The sequence below is a fragment of the Alternaria conjuncta genome (genome assembly GCF_024043145.1).
Source record: "Alternaria conjuncta strain BMP 0040 chromosome Unknown scaffold_10, whole genome shotgun sequence".
NCBI lineage: Eukaryota > Fungi > Ascomycota > Dothideomycetes > Pleosporales > Pleosporaceae > Alternaria > Alternaria conjuncta.
In genome coordinates, this window is record NW_026250099.1 from 1,199,431 (window position 1) to 1,213,530 (window position 14,100).

General features: G+C 53.3%; 5 protein-coding genes across 5 annotated transcripts; 1 reads left to right on the top strand and 4 right to left on the bottom strand.

Annotated features, from left to right (window-relative positions):
• Positions 1-1,979: 1,979 nt before the first annotated feature.
• Positions 1,980-3,749, bottom strand: J4E85_007470 (uncharacterized protein; the record flags this gene model as incomplete). The annotated part of the gene is made up of 1 exon (XM_051471702.1): positions 1,980-3,749. One exon carries the CDS (start codon positions 3,747-3,749, stop codon positions 1,980-1,982), a length of 1,770 nt encoding a protein of 589 aa, XP_051324776.1.
• Positions 3,750-4,185: 436 nt separating this feature from the next.
• On the bottom strand, positions 4,186-5,465 carry J4E85_007471 (uncharacterized protein; the record flags this gene model as incomplete). Its single annotated transcript, XM_051471703.1, has 3 exons — positions 4,186-4,388; positions 4,437-4,833; positions 4,881-5,465. 3 exons carry the CDS (start codon positions 5,463-5,465, stop codon positions 4,186-4,188), a joined length of 1,185 nt encoding a protein of 394 aa, XP_051324777.1.
• Positions 5,466-6,520: 1,055 nt separating this feature from the next.
• On the bottom strand, positions 6,521-8,397 carry J4E85_007472 (uncharacterized protein; the record flags this gene model as incomplete). Its single annotated transcript, XM_051471704.1, has 3 exons — positions 6,521-7,818; positions 7,881-8,058; positions 8,248-8,397. 3 exons carry the CDS (start codon positions 8,395-8,397, stop codon positions 6,521-6,523), a joined length of 1,626 nt encoding a protein of 541 aa, XP_051324778.1.
• A 582-nt stretch (positions 8,398-8,979) lies between these two features.
• J4E85_007473 (uncharacterized protein) lies at positions 8,980-10,410 on the bottom strand (the record flags this gene model as incomplete). The annotated part of the gene is made up of 3 exons (XM_051471705.1): positions 8,980-9,195; positions 9,241-9,306; positions 9,361-10,410. 3 exons carry the CDS (start codon positions 10,408-10,410, stop codon positions 8,980-8,982), a joined length of 1,332 nt encoding a protein of 443 aa, XP_051324779.1.
• Positions 10,411-10,956: 546 nt separating this feature from the next.
• J4E85_007474 (uncharacterized protein) lies at positions 10,957-12,627 on the top strand (the record flags this gene model as incomplete). The annotated part of the gene is made up of 3 exons (XM_051471706.1): positions 10,957-10,983; positions 11,148-11,587; positions 11,676-12,627. The coding sequence occupies 3 exons, from the start codon at positions 10,957-10,959 to the stop codon at positions 12,625-12,627; spliced, it is 1,419 nt and encodes a 472-aa protein (XP_051324780.1).
• Positions 12,628-14,100: the final 1,473 nt, after the last annotated feature.

The following is a 14,100-nucleotide window of genomic DNA, read 5'->3' on the forward strand; positions in this document are numbered from 1 at the left end:
AGAAACATGATAGGCGTTGAAGCCAAGATCACATCGAAAACCAGAATCAGTGCTTTCAATGGCGTAATCCTCCCAACTTTCCGTAAATCCGAAGGCCATTTCTGCGATACGCCCTTGGTATTATCAACACTGTATTCCGTATCGCTATCCTGGGGAACATGCGGGGCGGTGTTGTACGCCCCGGAATCGTATTGGGTGTTCAGGCCGCCATCATATTCCACTGACACGTGTGGACCTTTTGCCTGGGGTCCCACGGGTTCATAAGCCATGGCGCTCGGGAGTACAGGCAAGTATCGTCGCCAAAGTTGAAAAGCAGTAAAGAAAAACGAATTAGAGAAAGGAAAGATTGAACAGCTACACAGGTACTAGGAAGGATTCTAGGGACAGAGCATGAAATATGCTGCCTGCCACCTGCATTTTTGGCCCCAATCACACACATGCGGCATGGTACCTTGCAGCGGGCACCGCCCCGCCTCGGAACGGGGGTTAAGTTCGATAGAACATGCGCGATAAGCGGCTGAGGCTCTCGGTGAGGCTCTCAAACTGTAGGATCGTAGATAAGTTGACGCCGCATTGGGGCCATCATGTGTTGCGCGCGAAGACGACGAGGCTGAGTGGTGGATCGGATTGTTTTTTGCCGCTAGGATGCTAGCGTGGTCCGAAAATAGGCTAATGCAAGGGTCATGATGCCTGCACTCTGTCAAACGCGACATGGAACGCCGCCATGCATTCCCCACAATCTCCAACACCATACCGCCACACAACAGCCTTGGACCCAAGTACGAGCAGACCGGATACCACGGTACCTGAATCTTCTTATCTCCGATTGGATCTAGACCGTGCGATGTTGCCGACCTTGCGCGTTGGATAAGCCGCGCAATGAGGATCACAGCATTTCTCTGGGCAACCGGAACCCATATCCCACGGCGCATGAGTAGAAGCACTGTCAGAGAAACTCTGGGACTATCTGAGAAACAATGGCCAATCTTCCTGGTACAAATCTCCCTCAATCGGTTGTCGCGACGCGGCCATAGTGCTAACTTTCTCGCAGCGTGTCTCACTCGCAGTTTGCAAAGACTTCACACGCTCCACATTGACTGAGCTTACTGCAAAAGAGAAGGAATATCTGATACAAACAATCAGGGAGTCTGTAGTGAAGGAAGGGCTTCCGCCTGTAGACGATGAAGGGATCGAGTGGCGTGTATCAAAGGTTCTGCCAGAGCTGCGCCACTATCAGCGCTGTATGCATACACGGGGCACATGACGCTTATCGATGCTAACCGATAACAGTCGCAGATCAGTACGAAGCCTGGGAGAAGGTAGCTCAGAGATCATTTCCTTATGTAAGTACAATGTCATGCATTCGCTCGGTGACACGGAGCGTTGTCACATGTTCTAACACACTTTCCAGAAAGTACTTCGCGAGGCGGTCAATGCAAACATGGAAAAGATTCCCAGAAAAGGACTCCGCTACTGGATGGATATTCCCGAAGATGTCCGAATGGAACTCGCAGAAGACGTTAACAGGCGACTTGATGAAAGTGGCCTGCCTACGATGGACGAAGAGGCCGTGTTGTATCGGCTCAGGAAACACGTGAATCATTGGATAAGGGACCACCATGTGTCGCAATGACGCGCCTCACTTCAATGTAAGCAAACTGCATCAAGTTTCATTAAATCTGGTGGCGTCAAGAGCATCACGATAGCGACGTCTCATGGGATAGCTTTGGGGCAGAAGTAAATTCGATGCCTGGGGTGATCTTAGCTAATAGTGTGTAGTTAGAACGGACCGGCCAAGACAGAACGATGACTAGCTTCAAGCGATTGCTGTTCCAATCGAAAGCGAGTTTACACACTGTCCTCGCTCGAAGCATCTGTTCCGAAAAGACCAACCCAACTTCATTCCTTCGCCCACTCGTACTGCAAGCCATTGATGCCACATATTAGGCAACCAGCGCGGATGGTAGAGTCATAGACTACTACTTCCTCCAAACAATGAGCTTGCCTGTTCCCTTACCCACAGCATCCAGCCATCCCTTGAACTGTCCAACGTCAACCCGGAAGCCCTCAACAAGCGGTATACTTCCAGCCTTCTCCATCTTGGCGACCGTCCTTTTCAACGTCAGCGCACCCTCTTGCGGCTCAATGCTCGATGCATCCACCTGAGGCAGCTCCGAGGTGCTCGAGGCTGAGCGGATCTCGCGATGGAGATGCTTCTGGCCACGGCTTCCGCTCACGAGATTCTGTAGGGAAGCAAAGGGCTTCAGTGGCTGCTTAGAGGATGTCGGGGTCATGGGCTGGCCGCCAGGAGCGGGAGCATCCTTCTCGGGAAAGACGGTGTGCAGGCAACTCGACACATCGGTGACGGCGGAGATGTGCCACGCAAGCATGATATGCGGCGGCGCGATGTCCTCAGGCGAGGTGGGGTGACCCTTGATCAGGACATACGCCCATCGTCCCTCTCCATGGATGGCAAGATGCATCTGGTCCTGGGATCGAGTCGCCTCTCCTCCCGGCCCACGGTACCCGCGTCCAAGCTTCAGCTTCTTCTTCATTTCCTCGAGCTTCGTATGCTTTTGCTCTTGCTCCTCGAAAGCGGCGCGTTCCTCCTTGCCGCGGAACACGTCGACTTCTGCGTAGGCAATCTCAGCCGCGTCGCCTGGACCCAAGAACCTGATCTCCTTGTGGGGAACGACGCTGGTGTCGTAGAAGCCGACGGAGATGAGGTGGTTGTAGATCGGAGCGGTGACGGGGAAGGGGAATGAGGCATGGGCACGAAATGCCTTGGGGTTTGGAAGGCGCCGGTAGAATGACTGTACTGTGAAGGACCAGTTCAGGAGGATGGTGAGGAGCGCGGGAGTATAGCCGGGGAAATCGATATCCCATGAAGATGACTCAGGAAGGGTTGGTAGGCCGGTTGTATCGTCTACACGGGAACCCTTGGGTGCCGGACCAGAGATCTTATCGTCGCCTCCAGACATAGGCCTCTTGGACGACGAAGGTTCTACTTCTGATGGAGTGTGGAGGGCGACGTTAGTTTCGACCGGTGCCATAGGCTGCTTACCCTTACCTTTGCCCTTTCCTTCATCCCAAGTCTCTGCCTCAACTTGAGGAGAAGGGAACAGCGGCTTATCCGGTAGAGGCTTTTGCATATCCGCCGCCTGACTCAGCACATTCAGCCCCAGGTTCTGCATCTTTTTATCAAGTCCATACTCCTCCAATCCAGCCTCGAACTCTTCCTTTAGACCTTCCGGCATGTCAGGCGGCATAACGAACGGCTCTGGCGGTGCTATGCCCAAGACGCGGTGCAGCCTCTTTGCTGCGTCAGTGGCTCGAGCAAGACCTAAAGCGCGAGTCGTCTTGCTCTTTCGTGATTGGGAGGGACCAGGTTCGGGCTTGTTGTGAACGTCAGGCTCTGGAGACGTCCAATCATCGAAGCCAGATCGAGGTGGAACCGGGTTCACAACTGGTGTCTGGGGACCTGTCTCGATGCCCGCTTTCTTTTTGTCAGTCGTGCTCAGTTGAGGTGTAAATTTGCGCAATGCGAAGTTCAGGGACGAAGTAGTGTTAGGCGTGTCGAGCTCGGGGAGGTCAATGGGGGACTTGAGGTTAGTGGGTGCGGGCGGTTGTGAGCTTTCTGCCTTACCCTCATCGCTGGCTTTGGGGCCTTCTTCGGTGGCCTCTTTGGCGTTGCCTTTGTTCTTGTTTTTGCGGCGGTTCTTGCTGCGGTTCTTGTGGCCGCCAGCCATGGTGAAGGTGAGGGGGATGGGATCGAGCAGCTTGCTTGCTAGAGTCGTATAGACGACCCCTTGGGGTTGTCTTTGGATAGCAAGTTCTCGCTCTCAAGATGGCGAGTTGTTTGGTGAGGGTAAAGGTGTAAAGGAAGGAGCAGTCGGCGAGATGGACAGGGACGTAGGCAACGACGACGGCATCGAATCCGCGGTGACGGCAACTCCATAGTGACGGCAACTCCAAGGTGACCGCAAATCCAGGCGACTGCATATCCATGGTGACCGACGAAAAGGAGTATCACAACAAACAAAGCAAAGTAGAAACTCGACGTGAAGTAGGAATCAACCTCGATTACCATTACGACATCCTCAAAAGGTGCCTAATTATACTATCGCACGTGGTATCATGTCGCCTTATCCAAGGCTCCGCTCATTCGTCACAATAGTGCGTAATCTACTCAGTAGTAGAGAACACGTACTGGGCCTCGAGCGTGTAAGCTCCGCTGGAAGGACCGAAGATCTGCTCCTTCTCGCGCCTCCATTCGGGGTGGTTGATGGCGTCAATCCAGTCTTGAACCTCCATGACGACGCAGCCGTACTTGGGGACGTAGCCGCTGCTTCCCTCAGCACCTTGGGTAGACTTGATAGGCAGAGTACCTGACATTTTGTTAGCGGTTTTACGGGAATTTTGCGGGTTTTACATACCATCTTGACCGGGGCAGCTGTACATCTGGTACGCGGCTTGGTCAGAGTAGACGTCGAGCTTGATGCCGGACCACTCGCTCCACAGAGAAGCGACAGGTCCAGAGTTGCGCCAATCGAGAGCCTCAGCTTCGTCGCGGTTGACGAGGTAGCAGTTGTCGTAACCGGTGCAGTTAGTTCCGCAGTTGCCGAGAAGCTCGGGCGCAGTCTGGTTGGCACCAATCTGCTTGGGCGCCGACCAAAAGTCGTTGACAGAGTATTGCTCGTTGGGAAGAATAGTACCGGTGGGGATAAGAATAGCATCTACATCCATGCGCTGGCCAGAGTATGGGATGTGGAAAGTGTGATTGAAGATGGTCTCATCTTCGGGGTTACCGAATCCGTCCAAGTTCCAGTAGGTCTAGTTTGATTAGCATTGCAATATGCATCAAAAAGTAATTTACTTACGTGGGAAGTCAACATGATGGGCGTCTTCTTGGTGGTAGCAAGTGCCACGATCTTGATGTTCCATGTGTTCGGGGTCATGGTGTAGGTAACATAGCTCACGACCTCACCGGGGAAGCCCTCCTTGCCGTCAGGATCGACAATAGAGAAAGTGATGGAGTCTTCGGTATGCGCCACAACAGTAAAGTTGCGGTAATCCCATCCATCTGGTCCACCGTGCAGGGTGTTGTTGTTGTTGTTCTCGTTGGGCTCGATGAAGAACTGTTCGCCATCGATGGAAAAGGTAGAGTTCCGAATGCGATTGGCGTAACGGCCGGGCACACCACCCAAATGGGGGTGAACCTCGCCCTCGTAAGCAGTCGCGTTGTCGAAGCCGAGAACAATGTCGCGCTCAACACCGTCCTTGCCCATGACGAACAAGTTGGAGACGGACGCGCCATATGGGATGAAGTGACCGCGAATGCCCTCAGACGAGATCTCGTACTTGCCGTCCTTGTCAGGTCCGGACGAGCTCGAGTTAGTCGGTGGGGTGCTGTACTGCGCGAGGGCAGTCGCAGCAAAGAGGGGGAGTGCACTTGAGAACCGCATCGTGACTTGCCAAGCTCGATCGAGTTGAGAAGTGGAGGTGATGTGATGTGGTGTGGAGAAGAGTACGGGGTTGACGGGCGGAGGGTTCTTATATACTGCTATAGACGAACAGGCTACCGGCGTAATTACCGTTCCACGATCCTGTGACTAGGATCCATCCCGCATATTCTCACTTCTCCAGCCTCCGGGTTTATGGTGCTAACGGGCTCGTACTGGGGAAAGTGCGGGTCGCCGCTCGAGGGTAGCGAACGTGCGCTTCTTCCCCGCAGGAAGGCCATGTCAATTTCCCCAGGAACGCGGCTATGACGAAATCGGCCCGCGTAAGCTCACAGAAGCTGCATACTAGTCACATCTGTGTCATGGAGCGTGACGATCAGCTGTCGCACAAGGTTGTCGCTCTCAATTGCAGTTGTCCTTCGTTCGTGTTGTATCATGAGGCATCCAGCTCCATCGCAAGCTCGAAGCCTCGGTCGTCATAGCTCTCAGAAGCGCGACTACACAATCTCACTTGACAAGGATTAGTCTAGTAAAAGGCACCGGCAAAAGTCGCCATTCGCGGAAAATAGCGGAAAAAACTAAACGCGCCCCCTTCACAGGCAGAACAACGTGGAGATGGCTTGTTGTTTACGCGGAGAGCGGCTGGGGTGAAGTATCCCTGCCGATGAGCTTACCCGTTGAGGCGGAAGCTTGAACCACGCCACATGTCGTGTATGCAAGGTCGGGATGGTATACTGCATGCAGCAATGACACCGCCATTTGCATCCTGCTACGAAGCAGCTCGTCATTCATCATCACGCCCTGATCATACAGATACAACATGATTTCGGAAGACATTTTAGATTAGATCGCGCCATGTTCTGTTGTTCTACGAACAACCGCTACATACATGAGTCGGGTATTCTCGTTGATTATAATCGTACACTCTTTCTGCAGCTCCAATCACTACTACATTCGATGAATTCTGCTTCATTTTCGCTGACGCTTACAGTCATTTTCCATACAACCGTCTCCGTTTTCGTCCCAGTAAAACGCGCAAACTGGCTCCCCGGCTAGATTCAACGGTATTCCGCATCTGCACCAGGCGAGAACGGCGATCCGAGAGCTGCATACTGTCGCCTCGAACCGTCGAACTCCAACTCGTTGCCGTTATTCCAGTGTGAATCGGCGAAAGAACGTGAGGGAGGAGGGTACTGGTGTGATCCATCAAGAACCGGCAAAGCCATGTGTACTGGCACGTGAACACCTCGAAGGCCAAGTCCCTGTGTCGTGTATGGGTACTGGCGACCGTATGCAAGAGACTCCTCACGGCGATCATCTGAAGCATTCTGCCAGTTGGTGATGTACTGCCTGTTCTGTTCAGCAGCGGCTGCCTGAGCATCGAGATGAGAGACCACTGAGTCGATGCGTCCTTGCGGTCGTGGCGCGTCGATCTCGGATGCGACGTTGACAGCAGTCAGCAGGTCGTCGAAACTTGATCGAGTAGGCAGCCGATGAGAATGATAAGAGCTCATGTGTTCGATAGGCTGCTCCCTCTCTTGGCGGGACCGCGAAGTGTCGGCAAAAGAATGGTTGCGGTCTCCAGAGGTAGGTACCATCGAAGGCACCAATGGGGCTTCTTGGGTCAACGTTTTCGGTTTCAGAACGGCCGATGAAGGCTTTTGTTGTGCCACGCCCTCTCTGCAGCTCGGATGCTCGTTCCAGCTCACGTCTGGCTTGTTGTTCTTCGCCCAACAACCGCTAGTTGTCTCCAGATCATCAAGCTTCTTACCCCAGTGGTGTTTCTTGACCTTTGACCTGCCGGAAAATCCCTTGCCGCACAGACTGTGAATGTATGGCCCTCCTGTTCCTTGCGACATGGTGTTTGCCTCTCTGATCTTCTTTTCCGGCTGGGTTGGGTCTGAGAGTCGATCAGCGATCTCGGCATATTCTTCTCTTGGTTCCTCCTTCGTCTTAGCCTGGATTGTTGAGCTTTGACGACGACGGCGTTTCTTTGATGGAGGGGGCATCTCGTCGATGGGCTGGCCGATGGGTACAGCGACGGGTACTCCAAGCACAGATGGGCTAGCGGTGGCAGTCTTTCCCTTCCTTGGCGAGAGAGCTGGAGACAGTTGGGTTTGGTAAGAGATTGCTGGCGAATTGAAGTGATTGCCGGTGGGAGACTGCGCATGGTCGAGCATCGGACCGTTGGTGACAGAAGACCAAGGCTGGCTATAGTAGGTATGATCATCCTCGTGCCATAGTGGAGAGATTCGGGGTAAGCGCATCTGAGGCTGATGAGCCGGCTGCAGGAATTGAGGGCTAGGGCTGGGTTGTTCGAGAGGCTGGCGGAACCCAAAGTCGAAGTCGCCCACGCCTGGAGGTAGACGCACGACGTCAGTATATGTCTCACATGCATTTCGTATAGTCAAAACTTACCCCAGTCGGCCTCTCTGTGAAACAGGATATTCAGAAGATCTTGCTTGAGGTCTACATGATCTCCGAGCGTGTTCCTGATCGCAACGAGTGTGTCTTTCTTCGACATCTCTCCAGCTCGGAATGCACCAAGGATGTTCAAGATGCTGATGACCTCAGTCGAATGTTCACCGAATCGGAGCTTCGATAGTCAGTCTCAGATGCTACAGGAATGCACCCTATTTAAAGGAAAAACTAAACACCCTAGAGCCTACATTAAGATAAAAACTTATAAAGTTAGTAGCTTAACAGCAACGTAGGCTCCTAGGTGTTTAGTTTTTTCCTTGTATAGGGTGCAGGGTCCAAAATAAGTGCAAAAGCAACGACGCACCTTGATGTTGTCCAGGAATATGTAAACGACCTGCCCGATGGTCGGCCGCTGATCCCGACTGCCGTTGACCGTTCGGGAGTGCGCCATTTCGGCTGGGTGTAGCGATTGATGCGCATTATTGAGCATGTTGTCGCTGTCGAGAGCTTCCATGACGTTGGTCCAGGCGGCAGCGCGGTCACTTCTTCTTGGCCAAAACCTCCAGTCAATCTCAGTACCGGCGTTGATGCGATGTATTTACAGAATTGATGGGTGCTGGAACCTCGTGGGACAGGCGCTCGGTCCTCAAATAGCCGAGTCTGGTCTGTTGGCAGTGATTGCACCTTCCGGTGAAGTGAAGATGAAACACGTGAGCGCGTGTCGCCCACCGCTTCTCGGTCTCGCGGATGCGGAAACGCAAAATCGTTCGTTTGTATAGTGAGTGAACGTGCGCGGGTAGGTGTCTTCGTGGGCTGTTTGCACATACTGTGTCACAAGCAGGGTCTCCTAGGCCCCATTGGGACGATTGTTGCATCTGAAGGAAGTCGCGATGACTGCGGAGGAATATTGCACTCCTCCTCAACGATTCAATCCAAGGCAGCTGATCAAAAGCGACAGGCGGATGCTCAGACTAAAAAGCGCTGAGTGGGTAAAGTTTTCATACGTACGTTTGAGACACTCGGTATGAGGTCGCATCCTAGAAATTCCCCTCCAGTGCCACCAACTCATTCAGCACCACTGAAGAGCCCTCATACATTACGTTCGCGTATCTTTCGATGCAATCAACCGGCCTCTAAAGACCGTTTGGCGAGTATGGCCGGCATCATACACCACCTCTACCACGCTCTTTCTGCAGTGCCAGCCACTGTCCATTCGGTCGAACAACACAAAGTTGGCAGGCTGACCCGGCTCCAGGGTGAGCGACGTAGAATCGCAGCCAATAGCGGCCTTTGCCCGGGTCGATACGGTTTCCTGCATGCTTAGCATAAACAAACGGGGTATTGAACGGCTACTTACATATAGTAGTTCGGCGTCCTTCTTTGTACCAGCTTGGTAAAGACCGACACCCAAGGACGCGATAGTCTAACACCCGTTTCAGCTAGATTTCTCCATAAGTTTGTATGCAAGGTGTCTTACCAGAGGATCGCAGTTCCCGTACGGTGTGAACGCGTTGCCCACGTTATTAACGGCAATGGCAGCATTGAACCCGTACTCGTTGATGAGTTCAACGACCGGCAGAGTCCCGCGCACATTCTCTGGTGTTCGCATCATGAACAGGTCGGAAGTCGGCAGACCTACGAAAGAAATTGGCAGGTCGCCTACTTCCTGTCTTAGATGCGTCCACTCGTCGTTCCGGAATCTCGTCAATCTGGTGCAATGTCCTAGCGTAATTTGCCTGTCTCCCGCCTTTTCGTTCCATTTGAGCTCTTTGAACATGTCCAGGGTATCCCAAACCAGTGGCTTCTTGTCTTCTTCCAGGAAGTAGTCAAGATGGAGATCTAGATGCTTCTGGTATTTGAGTGCTAACTGCGTGATCCATTTCACGTTATCCTTGGACTTTTGTTCGTCATCCTCGACATATGGTGTGCTTCCGAGCACAGCCACCTTCTCCATCGAGGCAGCACTGGACATCAGCTTCCTTACTTCCTCACCCCCGTCTTGACCAGAGAATAGCGGGAGCTGGGCGAACGCGCAGATTTGCACTTCACAGCGATCCTTGAACATTTCTTTCAGCTTGAGACCTGCGTCCAAACATTTCGTGTGCACCACCCCATCCACTTCTACAAACGCCCGCATAGCAGTCACACCATGTTGGATACTCTCTTCGATGAGACGCGCGCCCCTCCTCATGAGATCATTTTCCTCAAACCTTGACTTGGCCTCACCCGTCATCGACATGGCTTCCGTGAAGTCGCCGCTCTCGATCTGTAAGTCGCTGAATTTGGGGTCTTGTAGGAGGAAGCACTTGTCAAGGTGGATGTGGGCATGACAAAGCGATGGCGCTATGAGACGATTGCCTCCATCTAGCGTGTCTTCACTGGGCCCGTCCGAGTCCTTGACATGGCTGTTTACCGAAGCAATTCTCCCATCGTTGATCGTGATGTCCCAGAGTGTCGACGACGGTTTATCCGGTATACGCACGTTCGTAATTCTTCTGAGAGGTTTCTTTGACTTTTGGTCCTCCATGCTTCCTTCTCTTCACTCACGCCAAAGACTAGAGTGCTGGGTGTCGACTGGCCTTGCCTGTTAGGTGCAGATGGGAGAAAAAGAAAGGAAGAAGGAGAACAGGGGACAGCGATAATGACGCTTAGATAAACTTGGAGGATACTAGATCGGTTCACTGAACGAGCGTCAACGAGTGCCAAGACGGATGCTGAAGCAGTGAATGAGACGGGGCTCCGATAGCAGCGAGAAGCACCTCTTGAAGGCTGTTATTTTACATCACACGCGGGTCTCTGATGTCGATGAGGCTGGAAGTAGATGGAAAAGCTTGTGCAGTCGAGGGCTGGGTGGGGGTGATGCCCCGCATAGCCTATAGGGGGAGCTAGAGTATCCGTGCATGCACGTAGTCGTACCTAACCTCGACGCGTCTCGAAGAAGTTACCATCCTATCCACCTTCCATCTCCACTGACGCGCTTTCATCGCGAACTTCGCTGCCGTTCATTTTCGCACACTTTGCACCATGCAACCGAACTATCAGGCACGGGGATATAATTATCCGCAACAGCACAATGCAGCTACGCCATCCCGGCGACCAGGTAAGTACCCATTGCCAACCACAGCTTCCCCAACACGCCCCATCGCACCGACCGCCTGCACATACCTTCCGTAAAAGACGATGATTAGTAGGAACGACCTCGCTCACTTGTTTCGCAACCCAGGCCCCATTGTCCACGCTCCGCACCCGGCTGCGCAACCGCAGTACAACAACGCCAACATGCAGGCTTCGCAGCGCGCCGAAGCTGAACGCCGCGAGAAGATGCGCCGAATCGCGAAGAACCCGACCGACAAGAACATTCCCGAGGGCGTAGAAGACGTGTGCATCGGCGATGCCGTAGCCCGCTACAAGGAATTGCGCGAAGTCGAGCGCACGCTGGATGCGACCATGATGCGCAAGAAGCTGGATGTCATGGACTCAAAACACCATTCGCGCGCATCGCGCTACGGCACCATGCGCATATGGATATCAAACACCGCCGAGAACCAGCCTTGGCAGAGCACCGGCCTCGACGCAGACGCTTTCGATTTTGACGGCGAGAACAACGCGACATACCGCGTGAAGATCCAAGGCCGCCTGCTCGACGAGGACGGCGACGAAGGTCTTGAGGAGGATGAGGACGAGGAGAAGGACGCCGATGCTATGTATGTCGACCTCTTACTTGCGCCGGCGCCAGTTCGAGCGCCCGCCGGTCGGATTTTACCACGTACAGCAAGACTGACTAGCATCTAGGGATGAAGACGGAGCCGAGAAAAAGCCAGTCGCGAAGCCCAAGCAGTTCTCACACTACTTCACGTCCATCAACATCGATTTCGACCGCGCTAAGAGCTTACAACCCGACAATTTTACGCAAATCGAATGGAAGCGACCCGAGAACCCCACTGCGAAGGAGGCCAACTTCAGCGAACTCGAGTTTGAGCGCAAGGGCGACGAGAACATCAACATCACGATCAACCTACAGCGGTACCAAAACCCCGAAGTCTTTAGACTGAGCAAACCTCTCGCCGAGCTGCTTGACACCGATGAGGAAGATCGCGCCGGTGTCCTCATGGGCATCTGGGAATACGCGAGGTCACAGCACCTGCAACAAGAAGATGACGAGCGCAAATTTGCATGCGACGCGAGGCTGAAGGCCCTCTTCGGTGGCCAGGACCACTTCTTCTTCCCGAACCTGCCCCAACTCATCAAACAACACCTCACGACTCTCCCACCAATCCAACTACAATACACGATCCGTGTGGACAAGGATTACATCTCGCCCGCTGCCGACTCCGGCAAGACCCCCTCCGAACCGACCGTATACGACGTCCAGGTCGCACTCGAAGACCCGATGCAGCCGCTGTTCCAAGACATCCTCCGCCGACCAGATAGCATACAGACCCTGCAAGAGATTCAGAAGATCGATGAGCAGCTTGTGCTGTTGATGGGTGCTATTGGTCAGTCGAAGGCGAAACATGCCTTCTTTACCAGCATGTCCAAGGACCCTGTGGCCTTCTTCAAGCGCTGGTTGTCTAGCCAGAAGCGCGATCTGGAAGTGCTACTCGGCGAGGCTACACGAGGTGGCGGCGAAGACGTGTCTGGCGAGGAATGGCGACGAGGAGGAGCCGATGGCGTATGGGGCAGTGAAGTCGCAAAGGAGAGCGTGGCCTTGTGGCTCGCCAGGTCCAGCATCAAGCCTCATTAGGTAGAGGCCCTGGAAACTCAGGCCTTGGAAGTTCAGCTCTTGGAAACCGAGGCTTTGGAAAACTAGGAGCTTGATGGCTTGCTGCTTTATTGGTTTTCTTGTTAGGTCGTAGGAGTTTACGCTCACATTATGGAGAGCCGCGTGAAAAGACGGCGTTCATATTCGATACCCAACGATTAGTTCCTTCCTCTCAGCTTCGACCTGCAATGTGACTTCCAAGGTTGAGACAATGCGGCTTAGTTTCGACCGGAAGCAGCTAGCGGGGTTAGTCATCGATCTCCCGCCTTCCGGATGCCAGAGTGGTGTTCAGTGTATCTGGTACCTCTGCGGCACGAATCAAACCAGCCACATTTACCCGGCATTTGTTGTAGCCTGCTTCCAACACGGCCGACGATGCTGTTGCCAGTCCATGGGCTGTTGTCACCCATTCAGTCGCGGTTTGCCCTCTCATCAGGTGCGAAACCGGAAGGCACGATGCATAACAACAGATGTTGGCCGTTTTGTCGAAGCATACTGGAGGTACGTTTAGCGCTTGAAGGCCGCGTTCAGATACCACGAGGCTGAAGTATGGCGGCAACATGTGGATTGTCCAATGACAAGCCCTGACGGAATCAGTATGCCTCCAGCTCTTCTCAGCCTTGTGCTATGCCGCATGCAGACCTTCCCAAATCGTCTCGATTATATCGCAGAACCTTCATGCAGATATTATCCTTCCAGCCATCTAATGTGACTCTATCGATCGCCGTCACTATGCCTCCAGCGTCCGTCGTCGTTGTTATAAGTACAACACTCTGAGGACGCTTCACGGACATACCTTGCCCAAAGATCATCCATCAACCTCTACACACCATGTCCAGTTCACCCAGGAACATCCACTCGTCTACATCATCCCAGCCACGCGACGCTACTGGGAATGATCTCAGCGATGGCGCAATCGCGGGAATCGTGATAGGAAGCATCTTCGGTCTGCTTATCCTTCTCGTCCCCATCGTTTGGATATGTCTGCTTGGAAGCCGTATCTTCACCAGAGCAAAACATCTATCAACGTCGGTTGTAGATAAGGCTGAGAAAGGCCATGCTCGCGCAAAGGATCTTTACACGGCTGGTCGCGAACGGGGTCTCCAGGCGCCGGACTTGCAGGATGCGGCTCACTATGATGATTCGAAATCGGAACTCCGGCATGATCCAGTAGAACATCATCCGCTAGGGTCATCATTCATGATTGCTCAACAAAATTACGAAACGTGCACACCAACACGCCAGACATCTACCGAGGATGTGAAACCAGTCGTGGTAGATGCGAAGCGCATTCTTGGCACCGACGATGCTTCGTACTTGAACGAAATAACGTCGCATGGTCGTAAGTGCTCCAAACATCTGGCTGAGCTTAGGAAAGTGAGACTGACATAACTATAGGTAAAGCACCATGGCTGACCGCAGCTCCAGCAAGTGTAGCGTCTGGCTCTAAAACGC